General features: G+C 64.3%; 1 protein-coding gene across 3 annotated transcripts in view; it reads left to right on the top strand.

The window, feature by feature from the left end:
* The window catches only part of LOC112546198 (palmitoyltransferase ZDHHC9), a 28560-nt gene extending 7898 nt beyond the window's left edge, over positions 1-20662 (top strand). Inside the window, exons 1-10 of one of the 3 annotated variants that reach the window (XM_075896615.1) lie at positions 2586-2709; positions 5705-5970; positions 14332-14492; positions 14978-15136; positions 15676-15813; positions 15917-15965; positions 16130-16232; positions 16556-16659; positions 17653-17797; positions 18581-20662. In XM_075896615.1, the coding sequence (XP_075752730.1) occupies positions 5804-5970; positions 14332-14492; positions 14978-15136; positions 15676-15813; positions 15917-15965; positions 16130-16232; positions 16556-16659; positions 17653-17797; positions 18581-18685 (1131 nt within the window). In that variant the 5' untranslated portion in view covers positions 2586-2709; positions 5705-5803 and the 3' untranslated portion in view covers positions 18686-20662. Of the gene's footprint in view, positions 1-2585; positions 2710-5704; positions 5971-14331; positions 14493-14977; positions 15137-15675; positions 15814-15916; positions 15966-16129; positions 16233-16555; positions 16660-17652; positions 17798-18580 lie in introns of those variants that run through there. The other 2 variants (XM_075896616.1, XM_075896617.1) reach the window with 2 other exon arrangements.
* Positions 20663-20717: the final 55 nt, after the last annotated feature.

Below are 20717 nucleotides of genomic sequence, written 5' to 3'. Positions count from 1 at the left end.
AGAAGCCAGGGCTACACCTGGGAGTCAGCAGGATGTGGAGAGGCAAGCCTGTGGACCGGGAAGTTGAAGAGTTTTTCCCATGTCCACGTGCTGTGAGCCTGTGTTTGGGACAAAGGGTGTACAAGCCACATGGCAAAGGATATAAAAAGGCACTTGAATCTTCTGCATTCTGTCTTCGGGCTACAGTGTTAACCATCTGTTTTGGGATGCTGCTCGTCTTTCTGCAGCCTGTCCTGACCTTGGGCTACCCTAGGCACTGTGCGTCACAGGTTGTACCATCAGTCATTAACTGGACAGGTTGACCTCAGGTAGAGAAAGCATGATTCCACACCCTTCCAATGCTGAAGGATCTCACTCTGGGTATGTCTACACTACCACCCTAGTTCGAACTAGGGTGGCTAATGTAGGCATTCGAAGTTGCAAATGAAACCTGGATTTAAATATCCCAGGCTTCATTTGCATCTTGCCGGGCGCCGCCATTTTAAAATCCCCCTTAATGCGGACTCCGTGCCTGCGGCTACATGCGGCACGGAGTAGGTAGTTCGAATTAGGCTCTCTAATTCGAACTACCGTTACTCCTCGTGGAACGAGGAATGAGGTGTACTGGTAGTTCGAATTAGAGAGCCTAATTCGAACTACCTACTACGTGCCGTGTGTAGCCGCAGGCACGGAGTCCACACTAAGGGGGATTTAAAATTGGCGGCGCCCGGCAAGATGCAAATGAAGCCCGGGATATTTAAATCCCAGGCTTCATTTGCAACTTCAAATGCCTACATTAGCCACCCTAGTTCGAACTAAGGTGGCAGTGTAGACATACCCTCTGAGAGCTCAAGAATTCGGAGTTCTCCACACTGTGAAGCCAGATCCCTGAAGCCACAAAACCCTTCTTCTTACCACTGCTGTAGCTACTGTTCTTGAAGTGGTGTCTGCCATATCTAGAGCAACTTTAGGCTGGTCTTGGTGACCATCTGTCCTTCAAGCACCAATGAAGAGATCGCTTTCCTCACTGGAGCCACCTTATCTGCAAACACCGAATTTTTCATTGTTCACCAAATCCAACCTGGCCCCAAGCGCCTGACAACTCGCGATTTTAGAATGGCAAAATTAGCTGGTGAGCACGATTTACAGCCAAATAAATGCAACGCTTGAGGCTCACCTTCCTTCGGTGCGGTCTGATTTTATTGCTGCATCTTCTCATAAGCAGCTGTCACGACTAGCAAGGATGGCACAGCTGTGGGGTAGAGGTGGGAGCAAAGGCAGGAAGAGGCGTGGTGGGTGAGGGTGTTCAGAGTGGAGGTTGAAGAGGTGGAGTGGGGGCAGGGGATGGGGTTGAGTTCCCCCCACATCCCACCACTAAAGGGGAAGTCAATGCCTATGTTTCCTGGAACTGCACCTGGAAACAGATGGGAAGCCAGAGGAAAGGGCCCAGGCATTGCATGCTCACTCACTCAGTGGAAGCTTCTGAGCGTTCCCCCAAGGAAGCTGGAAGCAGAATGGGCTGCGATAGTTCGTCTCCCCAAGAACAAAGGTTACTTCATTTCCTGACAAGTCTGGCCCAGTGACCAAGAGGTGAGCAGCTGCGTGTGGGTTGGCTGGCAGCTGTTCTGCAGACAGGCTATTTCAGATCTGACACGCGCTGTGGCACAGGCACAGTTTTGAAGCAGAAAGGGGAAAACCGGCCTTCGTTGGGCGCTCTCAATGTTACCGATGGGGAGGGCCACGTGGCAGCCCCCGTCTCGTGATAGTTACCAGGCTGCGGGCACCTCTGGCAAGTTTTCATAGATGCCAGGTATGCAATTGGCAGGAAAATCCCCCATGCTGGTCTTACACAGGCATTTGGTCCTCTCCAAAGAGGGCAGGTGTCCCATAGCTTAGCCTGGCCAGTCTCACGGTGTGCTGAGAACAGTGGGATGGGAGAGAGGTACCCACTTTGGGGTGCAGGACAGTGCTCCAGGCTGGGGTTGAGGGGTTCAGCGGGTGGGAAGGGGGATCAAGGGCTGGGGCAGAGGGGCTGTGGCTGGGATTGAGGGCTTTGGAGGGGAATCAGGGCTGGGGCAGGGGGCTGAGGTGGGGGGCCGGGGTGGTGCTGACAGTCCAGCCTCGCCCCCAGGCCTCTGCCTGCCGTCCACTAGCGCTGCCCAGACCCTGCCCCAAGGGTTCCCAGTTTTGCTTGGACCCACTCCCGGAGAGTTAATCTCAGGACAGAATCTTTAACTAAAGTTCCTGGAGACCCCAGGCCAATCCTGGCGGGGGGGCAACTTTTCCTGCCCCCTGTGCCCCATCCTGCACCAGCTGGGCCCGGAGCCCCCTTCCCTGCCCTGTGCTCCCCTAAAGCCAGGGCCCGCTCCCTGCGCCCCGGGCGCTGGCCCCCCTCCGAGCCCTGCCGTGGCTCCCGCATCGCCACGCCGTGCGTCCTGGGCCCCCCTGCCCGGCCCCTGGGCCGCACCCCCGTCCCTAGGCCCTTCTGGCGCTAGGACCCAGTGAGGTAGGAGCGGGGCGGCGGTGAGAGTGACACACGCCTCAGCCAATAGGAATGCGCTGCAGAGGTTAGGGGCGGGGCCTCGTATAGGACTGAGCCAATGGCAGTCGCCGCCGCTGTCGCGCCCCACCCGAGCTGGGCGGCTCCCCGGAGTCCGGGAGCCGGAGGGAGCAAGAGGCCCGGCCCGGCCCGGCCCGGCCTGCGGAGCCGGCTGCGGGAGCGGCCGCCAGGTGGGGGCCGGGCGGGGTCAGGGATTCGCTGGGGGGGGCCCGGTTCGGGGGTCACGGCGGGGGGCGGGGGCCGAGTCGGGGGGGTCCGAATTGGCCCTGGCTGCGGAGCCGGGGCCGCATCCCGGGGATGGAGCCGCCTTGCCGGGTGCTCGGGGGGGGGGCGCTCGGCCTGGGGGGGGCTCGGTTTGGGGCCATTGCCGCGAGTCCCGGGGCGCTCGGCTCGGGGGGGGCCCAGCCCCGGGGTGCTCGGCCCGGGGGGGGGGGGCTCGGTTCGGGGGGGGCCCAGCCCCGGGGTGCTCGGCTCGGGGGGGGGGGGCTCGGTTCGGGGGGGGCCCAGCCCCGGGGTGCTCGGCCCGGGGGGGGCGCTCGGCTCGGGGGGGCTCGGTTTGGGGCCTTTGCTGCGAGTCCCGGGGTGCCCGGTTCCCCCTGGTGCTCCGCTGTGCGGGGCGCGCTGCCCGCCCCTCTCCTGCGCTCCCTGGGCGCCGGGCCGGGCTGGCGGGCGGTGGGAGAGGCGCCCGGGCTGTGCGGGAGCCGCGGGGCCAGGCAGCCTCCCCTTGTGTTCCCCTCGGCCGGCCAGGGCGGTGCGTTCGGCTGCTGTTGGTCCCCTCCCTTTGTTTTTGTCTGCCGGGGGATCCGCAGGCATGCCGAGCCCACGTGTGACACAGCTACACGAATGGCTTCATCCCTGCGCTGCATCTCCAGCTTCCCTTTGCAAAGCCCCACCCCCGGGTGCAGGGGGACCGTGCATTGTGAGCAGGGGGCCTGCTGATGCTCTGGGAGAGTCCGGAAGCGCTCCCTTCCCTTCCCTTAGCGGGCGGGTGGGACCTGACGCCTGGCCATGGCCAGATTGCCCGCGGGCTCGCCAGGTAGAGAGGAGTCCAGTGCGGAAGCGGCTTGTTACTGAGGTGAGACGCTTCGGCTGGCCAGCCCCTCCGAGTTACTCTGCTCGGATCCTTCTCCCGAGAGGCAGGGAATGAATCCGCTCCCGCGTGCTGCAGGCACCCCCCGAACGTCCTTTGCGAGGCTGTCTTGTGTGGTAATGCTGGTTTGGAAAGAGGAGGTGCCGTGCCGGTGTGTCCTCGTCGCATTGGCCTGGAAACCTCCCCTCGACGTCGCTATCCATCTGCCACAGAGCGCCCGAGGCGCAGTCCAGTGCCCTGCACGCCACGAGGCCATGTGGCTACCCTGCGGCCTTGGGCGGCTTGTCTCCTGCAGGCTCCGGGAGGTCCCCAGTGAGGTGCCCATGGGCTAGAAAAGCAAGCGGTGAGGGAAGACTGGACAGGCCAAAGCAGATCTCTTTGAGTCAGTGTGCAAACCGTTGTGACTGCAGTCGGCCCAGATACAGGGCAGGCCTGTCTTTATTCCCCCGCATCTCTGGCCCCCTGTGCTCAAACCTCATTGCTCTGCAACACCTCCTGACAGTAAAACTTACCGCGCAACCCGGGGGAGGGGGAGCTGACGCCTGAGCCTGCCTATCCCTGCCACCGTCGGTTTTGGGGGGCAGGGCGAAGCTCGAGCCCAAGGGTTTCGGCTAGGGATGTCAGATGTCGATTAACCAAATAGTCGATTAACCTCACGAATTCTTGTCGGTTTACTTGACTGTCCTTTAGCCCCGGGGGCGGGGCCGGCAACCTGTGCGCTCTGGCCTCGCTCCCGGGGAGCCCCCGCCCCCCCCGCACTGCTGCCTCTATCAGAGGTGCCAGGCAGGAGCTGGTCTATGAGGGGGGGCAGTTTAAAAACCAGCTCCTCTCATAGAGGCAGCAGCGCAGGGTGACAGCAGCCCTTGTCCGGGGGTGGGGCTGAGCTCCTGGACCCAGGACTCGCTGGAACTGGGCCGGGCTGTCTGCCCACCTGGCTCCTAATACGCTTTCAGTGCAGAGCCGCAGCAGGGGCAGGTCCCGGATCTGGCGTGAGCCAGGACTGAGCCGGCCTGCTGGCCAGCCTGCTAAAACCTTTGCTGGTGAGGGGGGAGTGCGTGTAGTCTGTAGCATTAACCTCTACGCTTCTGCTTAGCGGTTAATCGACTCCACTGTCACATCTCGAGTCTCAGCCCCAGTGGAGGGGCCTGTGACCTGAACCTCACTGCCCGGGGCTGGAGATGGTGGGGCTCTGGCCTCGGCTCCATCAGCTCTAACCCCAGCCTGCCAATCCCATTGAAACGGGGCTATGACCCACTCTGGGGTCTCGGCCCCCAGTTTGAGAGCCGGTTTTAGCCAGTTGTGGATAGTCACGGGAGCAGTGGTGGGAAGGGAACTGGGCGAGGGCCTTGGCTGCATGAATCTAGGATTTCCCATGCGTAAATCAAGGTCTAACTTTGTAGTGTCTGAGCCTCTTGGAGGGGTCAGAGGGACCAGGAAATCCGTCCCAGACTAGAATGCGTAAGTGGTGTGGGCTGCTGGGTAGGGCTCACAAAGGGGGAGTCGGGGACCTGGGTTCTAATCCTGCCTCTGCACCTGGGGCTTTGAGGGGTAACGTGAGTTCCACAGCTGTGAGAAGGGGACTGATGGCTCGATGATTGGGGCCAGGAAGGTGGACTCAGGAGACCTGGGTTCTATTCCTGGCCCTGTCACACATTTCCGGCATGGCCACAGGCATGTGACTTAATTAGTCTGTGACTCAGTTCTCTGCCTCTGGAATGGGGATAATCCATCCCCACGTCACTGCCCTGAGTGGGACATGTGCTGTGGGGTGGGGCAATGTGAGTACCCAGACAACGTGTGAGATTTCTCTAGAGAGAGATGCTGTGAGCCGGGCTCTCCCGAGGGAGGATCTAAAGGCGGAACTCCTGAGCTACAGACACCGTCGGCTCCCCGCTGGGCAAGGCTGGCAGTGCCTGACTGGAGAGCCACAGGGGTGTGGAGGAGCTGGATCCGAGAGGGCGGGAAGAATCTTGTGCCTCTTTGCAAATTGGGCAGCTCCAGAGCCACGTGCCGTGGGGGGCATTGGTGCCTCGCCTCCGAGCCCGTGGTGATGGCCTTGTCTCTGATCTCTCTAGTGGCCGTGGCTGGGCTCCTGATGATGCTGCGTTTGGCAGCGCGGGTGGAGCAGAGGCTGGACGTCGCGTGGTCGCCCTACGCCCTGTGAAGGAGCAGTCATGTCGGTGATGGTGGTGAGGAAGAAGGTGATGCGGAAATGGGAGAAGCTGCCGGGCAGGAACACCTTCTGTTGCGACGGTCGCATCATGATGGCCCGGCAGAAGGGCATCTTCTACCTGACGCTCTTCTTAATTCTCGGCACCTGCGCCCTCTTCTTTGCTTTTGAGTGAGTTTGGGGGGCTGCTTGTGGGGGGGCTCGTGGGGCTGAGGGTGAGGGATAGAATTTGCCCCCCCCCCCCCCAAGGGGCATGAGGCTTGGGATTTGGCTTCCGGCATGAAGGAATTTCTTGTCGGCCTCAGGTTCTGATTCTGGTTGGCGAGTGTATTGGGATCTGTGGGGTGGGTCACCAAATGAAAATACAGGTTTTTCAGGGCCCCTGCTGTGTTCCTCCCTGGAACCAGAAATGCCTTTGAGATGTCACTGAGTCACATGACGCCATTTGGAAAGAGCCAGTAAGCATGCGAGGCTTTGGGCTCGTCGGGGTTGTGTCATTGGTCCCGCATGACGCCGTGTCACTGTGGTTGTTCCTCTTACGCGTAGGACGAGCACACGCAAGTTGCTGGTTTGAAAACGGCTCTTGCTTAAACCAGCATAAGACGAGGCTTCGCCCTTCTCCCTCCCCGCCTGGATGGGGTGGGTGGAGCGGGTTGCTGGAGGTACCGCCTTGTTGGCCAATATGGATCGTGGCTCCTAGGAGTGGAGTAAAAGTCGCTCTTCAGGGGCCTGCGTCGGGGAAGGCGACTTAGAGGAAGCTCAGTTTGTTAGTGGCTCTCTGCCGTCTCTTGAGGGCTCATTTTCAGCTGCCTTTCGGGGGGACCAGCTCCACTGAGCCTCCCCTCCTGGGCATTTGTGATGCTGGCAGGGGCCTGGTTGCCCTGACGGGTACTCGAGGCCCGCGGTGTCCAAGCAGCTCTGAAGCAGTAGCCACTGCGGTAGCTGCTGCTATCGCGAACTAGCCACGTTATTCTGAAACTGTCAATCGTTTTGTGAGCCGCCGTGCTCTGCTCAGTCGGCCAGACGGCCCCCTGCGGCTACCACGCGTGCGGGACACCGGGGCTCTGGGTTATGTGATGGGCTGGCGGGCCAGCGTGTGCCTTGGGAAGCAGAGGAACGGGACCTCTCTTGCATCTGCAATCTAAGCAAATGTCGCAGCTTCGAAAACCTGCCTGTTTCTGCCGGTAGGATACGGTGTTTGTCAAACTAAACGGCCGCTCTGGTAACCCCAGACTTTGTGGCTTGCTCGCCTCGCTGGCCTAGACCAATCGCCCCAGTTACGGTTTGACTACTTCCTGCCTGGATCAGCCTCGCTCCTCTAGGTCGGGTGGGGAGCCTCAGGCTTGGGGGCTGGATGCGGCCCTTGGCTTGCCTGGATCTGGTCCCTGGGGCTCAGGGCCCCCCATCAGAGTTTGGGGAGCCCATGCTGGTGCTCCAGCCCCCCTGCTGTTGCCCTGGGGGCTGGAGCACACAAGAGCTGCCAGGCTGGGCCCCCCTGGCTCTTGTGTGCAAGAGGAATCCGGGGGGGCGGGGGGGGACTCTTTCCTTCTCTGTCGGGGGCCATAGTGAGGGATTTTTTCCGTGGCCCCTGACTGATTTTTCTGGGGGTGAGTGGCCCCCACCCCAAAAGGGTCCCCGCCCCTGCTCTGGATAAAGCCTACGGCTCAGACCGTATAGCCTCTCTGGAACGTCTGGCGAGAGATGTGCCAGGTCTTAGCAGTAGCACCGAAGGGGTTAATGCCAGGGCATAGACCTGCTCTACCTGGGAAACTGGCTTTCCTGCTTTGCCTGGCATCGGGGGAGGCCTGGCTCTGTCCCCGGGCCAGCGTCCCTCCCTCTCGGGGTTTCACTTCCGCCCCGTGACCTCCTGCCCTCCCGGAGTGGGGACATGAGTGTGTCCACGGTGCTGCTCTTGGGGTGGAAGCCGCGTTCCTCCGCCCCACACGCGGCAGGCAGCCGCTGTTATCGGCCACGGGGAGTTTTGACGTGTACGTGGTAAGAGGTGTGATTCCCTCCCCGCCCCCGAGGAGGTGAGCAGAGGTCCCGGTGTCCCTCCCCATCAAGAGAACCCATGAGACAGAGCTCCCGAGGGTTCAGTCGGCGACTGCCTGTGCTTGGGTGCTGAAGGAAATGCCCCGAGTTGTGTCACCGCAAGTGGCTTTTCTAACCTCCGGACCAGGCCCAGATTAGCGAAGGGGGGGGGATGTTTTGGGTGCCTGTGTCATTCAGCTCAAGCATTCCTCCGGCCACACCTTCCCGGGAGGTGAGCGAGCCCTGGGAATGCCTGGAATGGGGAAGTGTCAGCTGCTGCCTTGAGCCTGCAGTGCTCCCGGCCTTTGTCCCGCAGGCTGTCCCTGGGCAGGGCCAGAGCCCCGGGCTCCCTAAGGCCTCCGCCTGCAGCAGCCCGGCTCCGTTTGAATGTGTCCCCCTCCCCCGGGGGGTTGGGTCCCCAGTGCTGCTGTCTTGCCGGGTCTCCGCACAGGTGGCCTGGGGCCCGATCGCCCCGGCTTGCGGTGACAAACGTTCTCGGCATCCTCCCGCTCCGAGGCCCCTGGAATGGGAGAGGAGCCCGGCCTTCGGGCTGCCCGCGGTGCGCCTGGGAAATTGCGCTGCAGCGACGGAAGGGCTCGCTGCCACGCCCCGGGCAGTGACCTGATTGTCACGGCAAGCAGCTCCGTGCAAATCTCCGCTCGCTCACCACGAAGGGATGGCGGGCGGAACGGCACAGAGAGCCTGAGCCCCGCGCCGGAGGCCAGCTCTCTGCGTCACAGGCCATGGCAGTGTGTTCAGAGACGGGGCGTGGGGATCCTGAACAGAGAGAGCCACTGAATTCAAAAAGGGGGGGATGAGTAGGGATGTGAGCGACTAATCGACTAGTCGTTTCCCCCCCCCCTTGCTGCCCCTATCCGAAAGAGGCAGTGCGGGGGGAGGGGAGGAAGGATCCTGGCGGGAGGTGGCTTAAAAGCCGTTTCCCCTCCAGCTCCGTGGGAGGGGGCGGGGCGCAGCGGCAGCGTTCCACCCTTGAAATGTCCCCCCTGGAGCTCTTGTGCACGGAGCCAGTCCCCTGGCTGGCCCAGGCTCCCCTGGCGTTTGTCTTTGAAAGGCCCTAGAGCCCCTGCTGAGCGCCCCGCACGCTGCTCATCCGCCTTTGCAATGTAGCAACAGCCCAGCGAGCTCTTGCTACGTTTCAAAGCAGAAGCGTCCTTATCGACCAATCGAATAGTCGATGGAAATTCCGTCAACTATTCGATTAGGTGATGAATCTGATTTTAACATCCCTAGAAATGAGATGTATGCAAACGCACAAAGAGGTGGAGAAAGGCAAACGGTGCCCTTGTATTTATCCTTTTCAGAATACAGCAGTAAAAGGCCATCCCACTTAATAGGCAGTCATTTAAAAGCTGCTCGGAGTCTAGTGTGTACACACTGCTGCGCTGTCTTGGAAGTTCGCTGGGGATCAGCCTGTGTCTCTGAATTGTCCTGCTTTTCTGACTACGTTGCCTGAATGCTACCGACCCAGTCGTCAGACTGTCCGTTTGCCGGAGCAGCGGCTGTCATGGGGCGGCGTCCTTGAGACCTGTCCTGGAGCGTTTGCGCTGTTGATTGTTCTCTCTCAGGAACGAACTGTAGCTGTTGACAGTTTCTGTTGAACTCTGCTGTTGGTCTTGGTCACGTATGATCTGGCTGCTGAAGTCTCTTTCAGACATTGGTGTGTCCCTCTTTTTTTTTTTTTTTTTTTTTTTTTAATTGCCTGGGTAGGTTTCTTGAAGCTACCTCTGAAAGATTTGTCAATTTCTCATTAATGGCCTGGGCTCATGGCTTAACCTTCACAGTTACATGCAGGGGTCCCCCACGTGGCGCTGCTGCCTCTGCATCAGAGGCAGCTGCATGGAGGAGCAGGCAGGAGCTGCCTTTTAAGCGCCAGCTCCCAGGGAGCCGCCTGCGCCCCGGGTGTAGATATGTAACCACTGAAAATGTCAGCAGTTACATTTACCAACACCCCCCCGCTGTTTAACATCCCTCCCCCGGCGAGGAGCCCTGGGGGTACCGTATCCTAGTATCCCAAAGCCCTTCCCCCTGCGCACACGACAAACGCGGCTGCCAGGGCGGTGGAATTCAAGAAGCCCGGTGCCCTGATCCCGGTCCCGCTGGAGGACCTGTCCAGTCAGGGCGCACGCTGCATTCGCTGTCTGATGAAAGCGCAGTGCAAGCTGCTGCAGGCCGAGTCAGCAGGGAAACGCGGAGCCAGCCCCCCGCCAGGCGCTTTCAGACCCTGCTGGAGGAGAGGGAGGAACGTGCTGCCTTTGAGCAGGCTCTGGGACCAGCGGCTTCCTCGCTCTCCTTTGCTGGGCAGATTCCCTCGTCCGCCCCCTGTTCCGCCCCAATCTTTCCAGCCCCTGCCCGGCCAGCCGAGCCCAGCTCTGCTTTGTGAAACGTGGGGCGGGCAAGGACCCAGCCCGTGAGCCGAGTGCCGTGCAGGCCCCAAAGGAAACCAGCTAGGTGCCCTGCCCGCCGAGGGAGGCCTACCTGGGCGGCAGCCGAGAGAGTGGGAGCAGTCCCTGCTGCCTAGCTCAGAACACAAGTTACTGGCCCAAGGCAGGGGTCGTTTGAGGCAGTGAGAGAGGGTGGCCCTGAGGCCCAGCGGCCAGAGAGCAGAGGAAAACCCAAAGCTCAGACACACTGTGTGGATCTTTCACGCCGGGGACGTCTGCAAGGAGCTCTTCGTGCCCGTTCGCCTCGGGCCCCTGACTTGGGCCCCCAGACCCCGACCCAGACATCTAAGCCAGGCAGGTGGGAGAGGTGTTTCCCCTGACGCCAGAAGCACTTGACTCGCTCCCCGTTGTGTTCTCGTCCTGGCCCAGCCCAGTGGCGTGGCACCGTATCGCGCTGGCACTGTGCCCGTGTGTCCGGGAGGCTCCCTGGCCCCCCTGCAGAATATGGGCAGTGCTGGCCTGCGAAGGTGGAAGAGCTGCGCGCCGAATGGAGAAGCCCTTTGTGTTGTGCCATAGCGAGACGGCGCGGGACGCTCCTGCACGGCTTCTCTTTGGAAAGATCAATGCAGCCCGCCTGCAACGCCAAGGAAAGAGCAGCTGCTGGGGAGTCTGGGAGCGGCCCGTCACAGAACTGCCTTGCGTTCCCCAACGGATGCTGACGTATCTTGGGCACCGGGATCCTGCTTGTCCCCTGCCCTTTGGTTTACATCCGGTAAGAATCCTGCCCTGCAGCCCTCCTGGGTGGTAGGCGCTTTCAAGAGGCCGGTAGACCTCGTTCTGCAGACGGTATGCGCTTGGGCGACATGGCTGTCCTGGCCAGGCCTGGGCTAGCCAGGTTAGACGGGTCTCGGCAGTCCTGTCCCTCACAACGCAGGCCTGGCCGCCGACGGTAAAGTGGGGAACCACCAGGCCGCATGTCTAAGCAACCCCATGGAAGACGGACTACAAGCACTTGCCAGCAAGGTCCATGCTCTGCCAGCCCCATGACAGACAAAGAAGCGGGGCGCTTCCAGGGTCTGGTGGCGTCACTGTCCTTTGTCACGGTTGCAGCCCCCTCGTGCGTCCTAGAGCGGCTCCGTGGTCTGAGGCCTTTCCGACGCCAACGGATCGTCTGGCTCAGGAGCCAGTTCTTCACTGTTCGGACTCCCGAGAGCGCGCGACAGGAGCGTGGGCCGCGGGGAGCTGGGGTGGATCTCCAGCAGGAAGTTGAGGGAGGAGGCCCCAGGGAGAAGCGTTGTGCCCGAGGAAGACGGGCTTGGTGGCGAAGTGAGCCGTGGACTCTGAAGGTACTGTGTGCTCGGGACCCCTCTTGCTCTGATCAGACGCCCTGAACGATCCCAGCCTGGTACCCGTCCCTACCACGTCAAACTTCCAAATACTCCACAGGCCTGGGGAGGCAAATCACAGTGTGGAATTTCTGATCCTGGGGGCGGCATGGCAGCACCCTGGCCCTCCCGGCGCGAGGGGGGAGATGGACAAACCCCACCGCACAGGAAGATGCTCGGGGTTGTCCAGACCCGCGCGTGAATGCCGCGTGCGCCAGACGCAGTGTAGCCACGGCTGCCCTGTGCTTCCTCTGCCGCTACCATGGCTACGCTGCTTACCAACTAACCGGTTAGACGTTCGCACCCTTAGTTAATCTCGCCCGGTCTCTGGGCTCGTGCATGGCGCGCTCTACTGGTTCAAGGCTGGGGGACGCGGTGTCCTTAGCACCCCTCTTCCTGCACCCGTCTGACCACACGCCCGTTGCAGACACGCAGGCCTGTCTCCGGGGGAAGGGCTGGCTGGATCCCAAAGTGCTTCTAGACAGAAGCTTGTCTTGGGGTGAACGCGTCGCGTGTGTCGCCACAGTAAGTGGCGTTTGCATGTGGCTCCCTTTAGGGCTCAGACTTTCAGCGGGGTGGCCCTTCTGAGGCGTGGTTCGTTTGCCGTGTTTCATGCGTGACGGGAGGTTGTTCCTGTGGCTGGAATAATCCCGCTGATTTTCCAGTTAGATTGTGGCTGAGGGGTGTCCGTGGCGAACGGTGCCTGTCCTGCTGCGGCGGGCAGATCTGTCCAACTTGTCTCCGTTCGCGAGATGTAGGTGACCTCATACGGCAACAAGCCGGAAAGGGGGGTTAAAAGAAGCTCTTTCTGGATGACGCTCCGTCTGTCTGCGTGTCACTTCTCCAGGTGCCTGACTGCCCGCGTGTGGCATGTTTCCGTGGGTGGAGGTTTGCAGCCTCCGAAGGGCACGCTCCAGATTTGCCTCCAGCCCGTGGGCTGCATGAGCACGTGTCAGAGCGCCTGCTCTCGGGAGCGGGTCGCCCGCCAGACACAGGACCCGTTGTCGTGGGTCAAAGCCTACGTCGGGGACAGGAACTGGGTTACCCTTCCGTGCCTCGCTAGAGCATCTAGCGCCTACCGTGGAAAATCAGGAGCCCAGTGCCTGGTGCGCCGTGTGGAACCACCAGCTTCTCTCCCTTTTCGGCTCAAAACGCCGCCCGGCCACTTGGATCTCACCTGGCTCGGCTCACGGTATTGCTGGGGGAGGGGCCCTGGCCATCGTGGCGCAGGCGGGTCGGGGCGCAGGGCCGGCAGAGGGCTCCGGAGCTGGTTGGATGCCGGGAAGCAGTGCTGGGCGCCCCGTCTCCACCAGGGGACTGCCGGGCCGGGGGGGCTCCCAGGAGAATGGTGCGACCGGGGGAGGGGGGAGATGGCGAGCGCTGGGGCAGGTAAGAGGGGTCGAACGGGCTAGAGCAGCAGGTCTCAAACCACGGGGCAGGCGCGAGCCGGGCGCCCCTCTCCACTCGGCTCTGGCTGTCCGCCCCGCGTGGCTGTGGCTTGTGATAAAGGGGACAGCTGGAGCCCCCAGTCCTGGGGCAGTCGCTGCTGGAGGCTGAGTGGGGGGCTGCCATCCAGGCATGGGCTCTCTTCCCCCTCCGTCCCTCAGCGGGAGACGGCCGGGTCTCGGGCTCTCCTCCTCCTTCCCCGCCCCCCAATTCCTCAGCAGGAGACAGGCCTGGGCCTCGGGTTCTCCTTCCCGCCCCCCTCCCTGCCAGGGGCTGGCCATCCCGCAAGGGTGGCCACAGGGCACGAGCTCAGCTGTGCCAGTGACGTTTGCTGAGTGTTGCTTTTCACATTCCCCCTTTACTTCTGCGCTGCTGCTGGCCCGGTGCTGCCTTCCTAGCTGGGCACCCGGCTGGCAGCCCCTGCTCTCCGCTCTGCCCAGGCGCAGCCTGTGTGGCAGGAGACCGTCCCAGCGGGCGCCAGGAAGGGGGCCGGTCCAGCAGCGGGAGAGCCCTCGGCTCTGGAGAAGAGATGGCGGGAGCGGTGCTCTCCCTGCCTCACAGCACAAGAACAAAGGGACACTCAATAACGGGAAGGTGGCAAACTCCAAAGAGATAAAGGGAAAGACTTTGGCCCATGCTGTGTGATTAGCCTGTGCACTCCCGGGTCCAGGTCAGGCAGGCGGAGCGCTAGTCGGTCCAAGAGGGACGGGTGTGTATAGAGAGGGGCAGATGAAAATCAGGCTTTTAAAAACTGTTTTTATTTAAACTGTATCTTAAACCCCCACCTGTGTTACGCTGGAGTCTCCGTGGTGAGACTTGGGTCTGCTCGAATCCCGGAGATGGCATTTGAAACGGAGCAGTGCAGGGTCACTGCTGAAGTTTAAAAAAAAGGCCTAGCACTGAATGAGTGAGGGTTACTGTCTGGGCACCTGAAAGCTAGCGCCTGCGGACGGGCTGGCCCAGCTTCTGACAGGCGCAGGCTCTTCTGCACTGGCAGCGTATTCGACTGTCGGTTCAGCGAGGAGTTACTTCAGTCCCCGCCGTGCGGGGGACGCGTCTCTCGAACAGTCAGCACAGCGTGGCGTAGTCACTGCGCTGAAACTGACTGCACTGCCCTGAGAGGCGCCAGGGTACCACTGTCGGTAGCTGCCCCGGGGGTATGCCCGGGTGATGGGCTGGAGACGCGGCGATCCTCACGGAACTGCGCCGAGGCCTGGCCTGGCCGTGAGGAGATGACCCCGCCCCTCCTCGCTGCTCTCCCTCCACAGGTGTCGCTACCTGGCGGTTCAGCTGTCGCCAGCCATCCCCGTCTTCGCCGTGGTTCTGTTCCTGTTCGCCATGGCCATGCTCCTGCGGACGAGTTTCAGCGATCCCGGCGTGATCCCCAGAGCCCTGCCTGACGAGGCCGCCTTCATTGAGATGGAGATCGGTGAGTGGAGCAGCTCCCATGCACAGAACCGGGCCAGAGGCCACGTCCCGTCCCCGTGCACCAGGGCCTGGCTTCTCTCTCGGGGGTGGGGGGGGCGGCGTCTTCCCTGCGGAGGAGGGCGTGTGCCTGGAGAGTGGCGGGGTGCCCTCCGTGTGTCTCAGCCCTGGACTGCTGCTCCATCCCTCGGCTGTCTGGAGGCCTCTCCTGCGCTGGGTTTGGCTCAGGAATTCCCCTCCCTCCCCCGCCAGGCCTTGGTCAGGACTGGGAGCAGGGAGATCCAAGCGGAGCCGTTCTCCCCTTTCTGGAGGGTGGTTGGGCAGGGACGTCGTCCCGGGGGTTCGCCCTGGTCCTTCCCCCGCCGAGCCCTTGGCGTCTCGCCCCCGGCGCTGCGAGCGGGGCCGCTGACTGAGCGTGGCGCCGGCGAGACGGGACCGTTCTCCGACAGGCGGTGGCCAGTTTGGCGTCTGATTGGCGTTTGCTTTCAGAGGCAACCAATGGAGCGGTGCCTCAGGGCCAGCGCCCGCCCCCGCGGATCAAGAACTTCCAGATCAACAACCAGATCGTGAAGCTGAAGTACTGTTACACCTGCAAGATCTTCCGGCCGCCCCGCGCCTCGCACTGCAGCATCTGTGACAACTGCGTGGGTGAGCGCGAGCCGGGGAGCCGCGGGGCCCGGCCCAGCACGCCCGCCTCGCGCAGCGCCGGGGGCCTCGGGCGGCTCCCACAGCGGCTAAGCCCAGCTGCATTGGGGGGAGACCCTGGGGGTTGGGCTGCCCCAGGGAGGCCTGGCTTGAATCCCAGAGTCCGAGATTGGGCTGGAGGCTGGAGGGTTTCTCCCCCTCCCGTGCGTTGGTGCTGAACGAACTCCTCGAACTCGGCCCGGTTCTCGGCCACCAGCCGTTTGGGGCAGCGCGTCCCGCAGGCGGCTCCGTCCGCCAGGGCTGAATGGGAGGTCGGATCAGGAGCCTGCGTGTGTGGGGCGGGGGGGTAGGAATGCTCTTCTCAGGATCCTGCCCCCACGGGGCTAGCCCCAGCACAGCCCACGAGCACTTCCGGCTGGCGGAGGCAGAGGACGGGGCAGCCCCTTGCTTGGCCTTCCCCGGCTGCACTGGCGGGTTGTGTGGGCAGAGCTCGGGTGCCCCCTACCCCCCACTGCAGCTGAGCTCCCCTCTTGCCCCCCCAGAGCGCTTCGACCATCACTGCCCCTGGGTGGGGAACTGTGTGGGGAAGCGGAACTACCGGTACTTCTACCTCTTCATCCTCTCGCTCTCGCTCCTCACCATCTACATCTTCGCCTTCAACATCGTCTACGTGGCGCTGAGTGAGTCTGGGGGGGCGGGGAGGGGCCGGGTCAGCACAGACGCTGGGGGGCGGGGCTGGCTCCGGGGAGCGCCGGGCGTGACCCTCTTGTTTGTGTTGCCCAGAGTCCCTGAAGATCGGCTTCCTGAACACGCTGAAGGAGACCCCGGGGACATATCCTTGCGTGCTGCGGGCAGATAGCGCCAGGGGAGGCCCTGGCAGCGTTTGGGGGGCGATGGGGGAGGGGCAGGCCCGGGTGCTGGGGGGGCGCCGTGAAGCAGGGCCGTTGGAAGTAGGGGCTCTGCCGTGCGGCTCTGGATCCTTAACCGGCTGCGCACGGTCCTGGAGGTGCTTATCTGCTTCTTCACCCTGTGGTCGGTGGTGGGGCTGACTGGGTTCCACACCTTCCTGGTGGCGCTGAACCAGACCACCAACGAAGACGTGAGTGACGGTCCCCGCGGGGGGGGGGGGGGAGAGTCCCAGGGCAGCACGTGGGGTCCCTGCTGCCACCGGCTCCAGAAATGCACCGTGGGTCGGAGGCCTTTGAGCTGCTGCCCATGATCCGGGAGGCCCAAGTCGCCCCCCAGGGCCTTTGGCCTCTGCCCTGCCCCGGAAGCACCAGGAGGGGTCCTGGGTGGAAGGGGGGTGTGGCCGGGGCACGTTACCTCCGCCATCAGCCCGCAGAGGAAAGGAGGGGCTGAGCCCCGTGTGCCCCAGGGCGTCGGGGGGCCTCACGCCCGGCCCGGGATGGTCTCTGCTTGCAGATTAAGGGGGCGTGGACCGGGAAGAACCGGGTGCAGAACCCCTACAGCCACGGGAACGTTGTGAAGAACTGCTGCGAGGTGCTGTGCGGGCCGCTGCCCCCCAGGTAGGAGCCGGAGCCCCTGAGGCCTGCGTGGCCGTGGGGCCGGAGGGGCCCTGGTGGGGGATCGGGGCCGAGGGCCCGACCGTGCCAGCCCATTACACAGTGGGGCTGCCCGGAGCGAGGGGCTGCCCCCCGGCCCTGGTGCTGGCCGGGGACAGAGGAGCCTCTTTGTATGAGCCAGGCGGCGAGAGCAGACGTGGCCTGTGGCACTGGCCGTGGCCGTCTCCTGCCCTGGCAGCAGCCTTGCTCCTGTCCTACCAGCGGGCCTGGCCAAGCTGTGCCCCCCGCCCTGGGCCTGGCCAAGCTGTGCCCCCCGCCCCCCCACCCTCCTGCCCTGGGCCTGGCCAAGCTGTGCCCCCCGCCCCCCCACCCTCCTGCCCTGGGCCTGGCCGGGCTGTGCCCCCCGCCCCCCCACCCTGGGCCTGGCCAAGCTGTGCCCCCCGCCCCCCCACCCTCCTGCCCTGGGCCTGGCCAAGCTGTGCCCCCTGCCCCCCCACCCTCCTGCCCTGGGCCTGGCCGGGCTGTGCCCCCCGCCCCCCCACCCTGGGCCTGGCCAAGCTGTGCCCTCCGCTCCCCCCTACCCTCCTGCCCTGGGCCTGGCCAAGCTGTGCCCTCTGCCCCCCCCACCCCCCCGCCCTGGGCCTGGCCAAGTTGTGCCCTCCGCCCCCCCCGCCCTCCTGCCCTGGGCCTGGCCAAGCTGTGCCCTCCGCCCCCCCACCCTCCCGCCCTGGGCCTGGCCGGTCTGTGCCCTCTGCCCCACAACCCCCCTCCCCCCCCGCCCTGGGCCTGGCCGGGCTGTGCCCTCTGCCCCCCCTCCTCCTGCTCTGGAGGGCACAGCCCTCCCCCGGCCCGGCTGTGCCCTCAGCCCCATCCTCCTCCCCCAGGCCCGGGCCAAGCCAGACTGTGCCCTTACCTCCCCCCCCCCCCCCCCGGGCCAGGCCGTCAGCTCCCGTCCCCGCGCCATTCCTTCCCTCAGTGCGGCCCCGTTTCTTGCAGTGTGCTGGACAGACGGGGTGTCTTGCCGCAGGAGGAGAGCAGCACTCGGGGGCCCGGCGTGCCGGAGAAGAGCCCCTGGGGGCCAGGCGCTGCGCAGGCGCCGGGCGGCACAGGGCAGGGCAGCAGCCCCACGCAGCAGAGTGCGGTACGTGTCCCCTCCCCACGCAGCCAGGTGCCCTGCGCTCGCCGGGGGGAGGGGCTGAGCACTACGTGCAGCCGGGGGCGGGGGGGGAAAGCGAGGCAGCTTCCTGGGAGCGAAGCGTGGCCCCTGGAAGGAGCCTGGCGGCAGAGCTGACGCTGGCAGGGGGCCCTCACCGGAGGGGGCTGCAGAGCAGTGTCCATGCGGCCCCTGGTGCTCCCGGCAGGCAGGTGTCCTTGTCCGGGGAGTTGCTGGCCCAGGCCGGCGCTCGCTGCAGCCGGGATGCAGTAACGGGGGCCCCCGAAGTCCGGGCCCTGCTCTGACTCCTCCCTCGCTCTGGAGCCTTTTCTCTGCCCCGTGGCGCCGTCTCCGGGTGAGGGCTCTGGGCAGCGCCGGCTGGGTCCCGCTCAGCCCGCCAGCGGCACACGGTGGGGCTGGGCATGTGACCTCGGGACAGGGCAGCGGCTGAGGGGGCTGCTGGCCTCGTGGCAGGGGCAATCGGAGGGCTATTCCCCCGCCTGCGGGTGAAGGAAGGCAGGCAGGAGCCTGCAGCCTCGGGAGCAGAGGAAGGCAGCTCAGGAACAGCCTCTCGGCCGGCGCGGGCGGGGGCACAGCCCGGTGTGGAGCCTGTTCAATCAAACCGGTGTATGACGGGGGCCTGCGCTAGGCGGCACCGAGCTCAGTGCCCCTGGAAGGGCCTTCGTGTCCGCTGGCCCCGTCCCTGCCTGAGCTCCGGGGAGGGAGCTGTCGCACGTGCCTGCTCCGAGCCGTTCCTCTCCCTCCTCCCAGGTCCCCATGCTGCCGCTGAACCCCGCTGAGACGCCCGAGGAGACTCCGCCTGCGGCCTCGGCGCCCCCAGCCCCGCCCCGGGACGATGGGCCGGCCCAGCACTAGCCTCTGCTCCCGAGGGGAACGTTCTGTTCTGCCCGTCGCCGCCAGAGGGACTGAGGCGGAGAAGCCGGCTGGCGGGCAGGAAGCAGGCTGCTGGGGCCGGACGGCCATTTTGCTTTCGTCTTTATTCACCTCGACCGTGGACAGGAGCCGCCAGGCTGCGGCCGGCGGTGTCTGGCGTGAGCAGAGCGTGTCGGTTGATGGCAGAGACCCGTCCCCGTGAGCTGCCCTCCTACCGCGCTGAGGCAGGACTCCCGGCTCTTCAGCTGGTCCTCAGTGCTACATCCTTGCTCTGGCATGGCCTCTCCCGGCCCTGCGGGCGCCCGGCCTGCCCGCTGCCCTGCCGGCGAGTGGCAGGGAAGGTGACTGTGACCATGGCAGTGTTTGTCTCTCTCCCTTCCCCCTCCCTCCCTCTGTGGCTTTCTTGTGTTGGTTCAGGTGGCGGGGCCGGGCGCGCCCGGGCAGGCGTCCCCCCCCCCAGGTGGTTTCCGTCGCCCGCGGCCCTGGGAGCGACTGGCAGGCTGGCGAGAGGCCCGTGAGGAGGCAGGCGCGGGCAGCCTCCCCTGGGGAGTGCACCTTTCACTGGGAGCTGTGCCAGGCGCAGAGCGCGCTGCTCCCTTGCCTGGGCACCAGGGCATCGTACGGCGGGAGGGCAGAGTCCTCTGGGGCCTTGTGCTCCGGGCCTGGGCAGGATTCGCTCCCTAGTGCCTTGCTGACGCCTGTCAGGCCCCAAGCAATGGGGCTTCCTCTCTTCCCTGGGAGGCCGTTCCCCCATTGAAGTAAACGGTGAAAAGCTCTCCCTGCCCCCCGTGCCCTGGCTGCTCTGAACGCCCGTTGCCAGGCGGGGCTCAGGCAGTATTGCTGCAGTATTCCAGGGCCCCACGTCTGCACAGGGCCCTCGAGCCTGACCTGCGGCACCTCCTCCCTGCCTGCGCCAGGCCCCGGGGGCTCCCGGCTCCACTCCTGGGGCAGGGAGAGCTGTGGGGAGGCAGCTCAGCCTTCTCCTTCGCGCTTCCCTTCCCTCCCCGAGAAACGTGGGGCGGGGTGAAGAGGTGGAGCCCTCCGTGGCACCCCCGTGTCCCCTGCCCGCCTCGGGAGTTCCCGGTCTCTGCCCAGATGGGGAGTGCTCGAGTCCACGGAGGGGCGTGCTGATTCCCCTCCAGCTTGTATGTCCTCGGGGGAGACCCTGGCCTGGGTGGGGGGGACGGGGACTGGGGTATCTGAGGGGCTTTCATGCTCCCCCGGCCCCATATTCCCTGGCTTGTTCGTCAGGAGCTCGGAGCTCTCGGCTGGCAGCGGAGGAAAGACCGGCAGCACCCCCCTCGCAGGGCAGGGGAGCGGCTGGCGTTGCCCGTCCCGCTGGCCGAGGGCAGCGCCGGTGGGAGCTGAGGCAGGGTCCCTCACTTGGCCGCGTGGCCGACTCCTGTGCCGTTCAGCCCCGCTCGGTGCCGGCTCATGCAAGGGGGTGGCCAGGGTAGAAGGCCCAGGGGCGTTCCCACTGTTCCCCAGCCTGGTTCAGAGCTGCTGCCTCCCTCCCCTCCAGCCGGGGGTCGTCCCCTGCAGCCTGTTCCCTCCCTCCCTGACGGGAGAACCCAGCGGAGCCGCCCTGGGCCCGGCTGCCCCTTCGGAGACTGCCAGCCCTCGGCCAGGCTCTGAGCTCCGTGTCCCACGCTGGCTCGGGGCTGCCCCTCGTGGCTCTGCCCCCGCCCGTCCATTGGAAGCTGTGGCCAAACCCTCTTCCCCCTGCCAACGTGCTACCGACCAAATCTCAGCGTGTTGCAAAAACTGTATTTTTGTTGTTACTGATCTATTTTCTAACGTGCCGTGTCCGTCTCTGCCGGGGGAGCCGGTGCCTCCAGCGCCGCGGCTCCAGGTCTGGTCCGTTCTGTTTGGCAGGGAAGGAAGCTTTGGGTTTGGGCGGTTGGATGGTTTGTTTTTGTGGTTTTTTTTTAACAAATGAAGGAACCCTGATCAGCTGGAGCCTGAGCCGTGGTCTCTGCCTGCCTGTGTCTGTCAGTCGCCTCCCGTCTCTGCG

Source organism: Pelodiscus sinensis, chromosome 13 (assembly GCF_049634645.1).
Source record: "Pelodiscus sinensis isolate JC-2024 chromosome 13, ASM4963464v1, whole genome shotgun sequence".
NCBI classification, from domain to species: domain Eukaryota; kingdom Metazoa; phylum Chordata; order Testudines; family Trionychidae; genus Pelodiscus; species Pelodiscus sinensis.
This window is presented reverse-complemented; position numbering and strand designations above follow the sequence as displayed.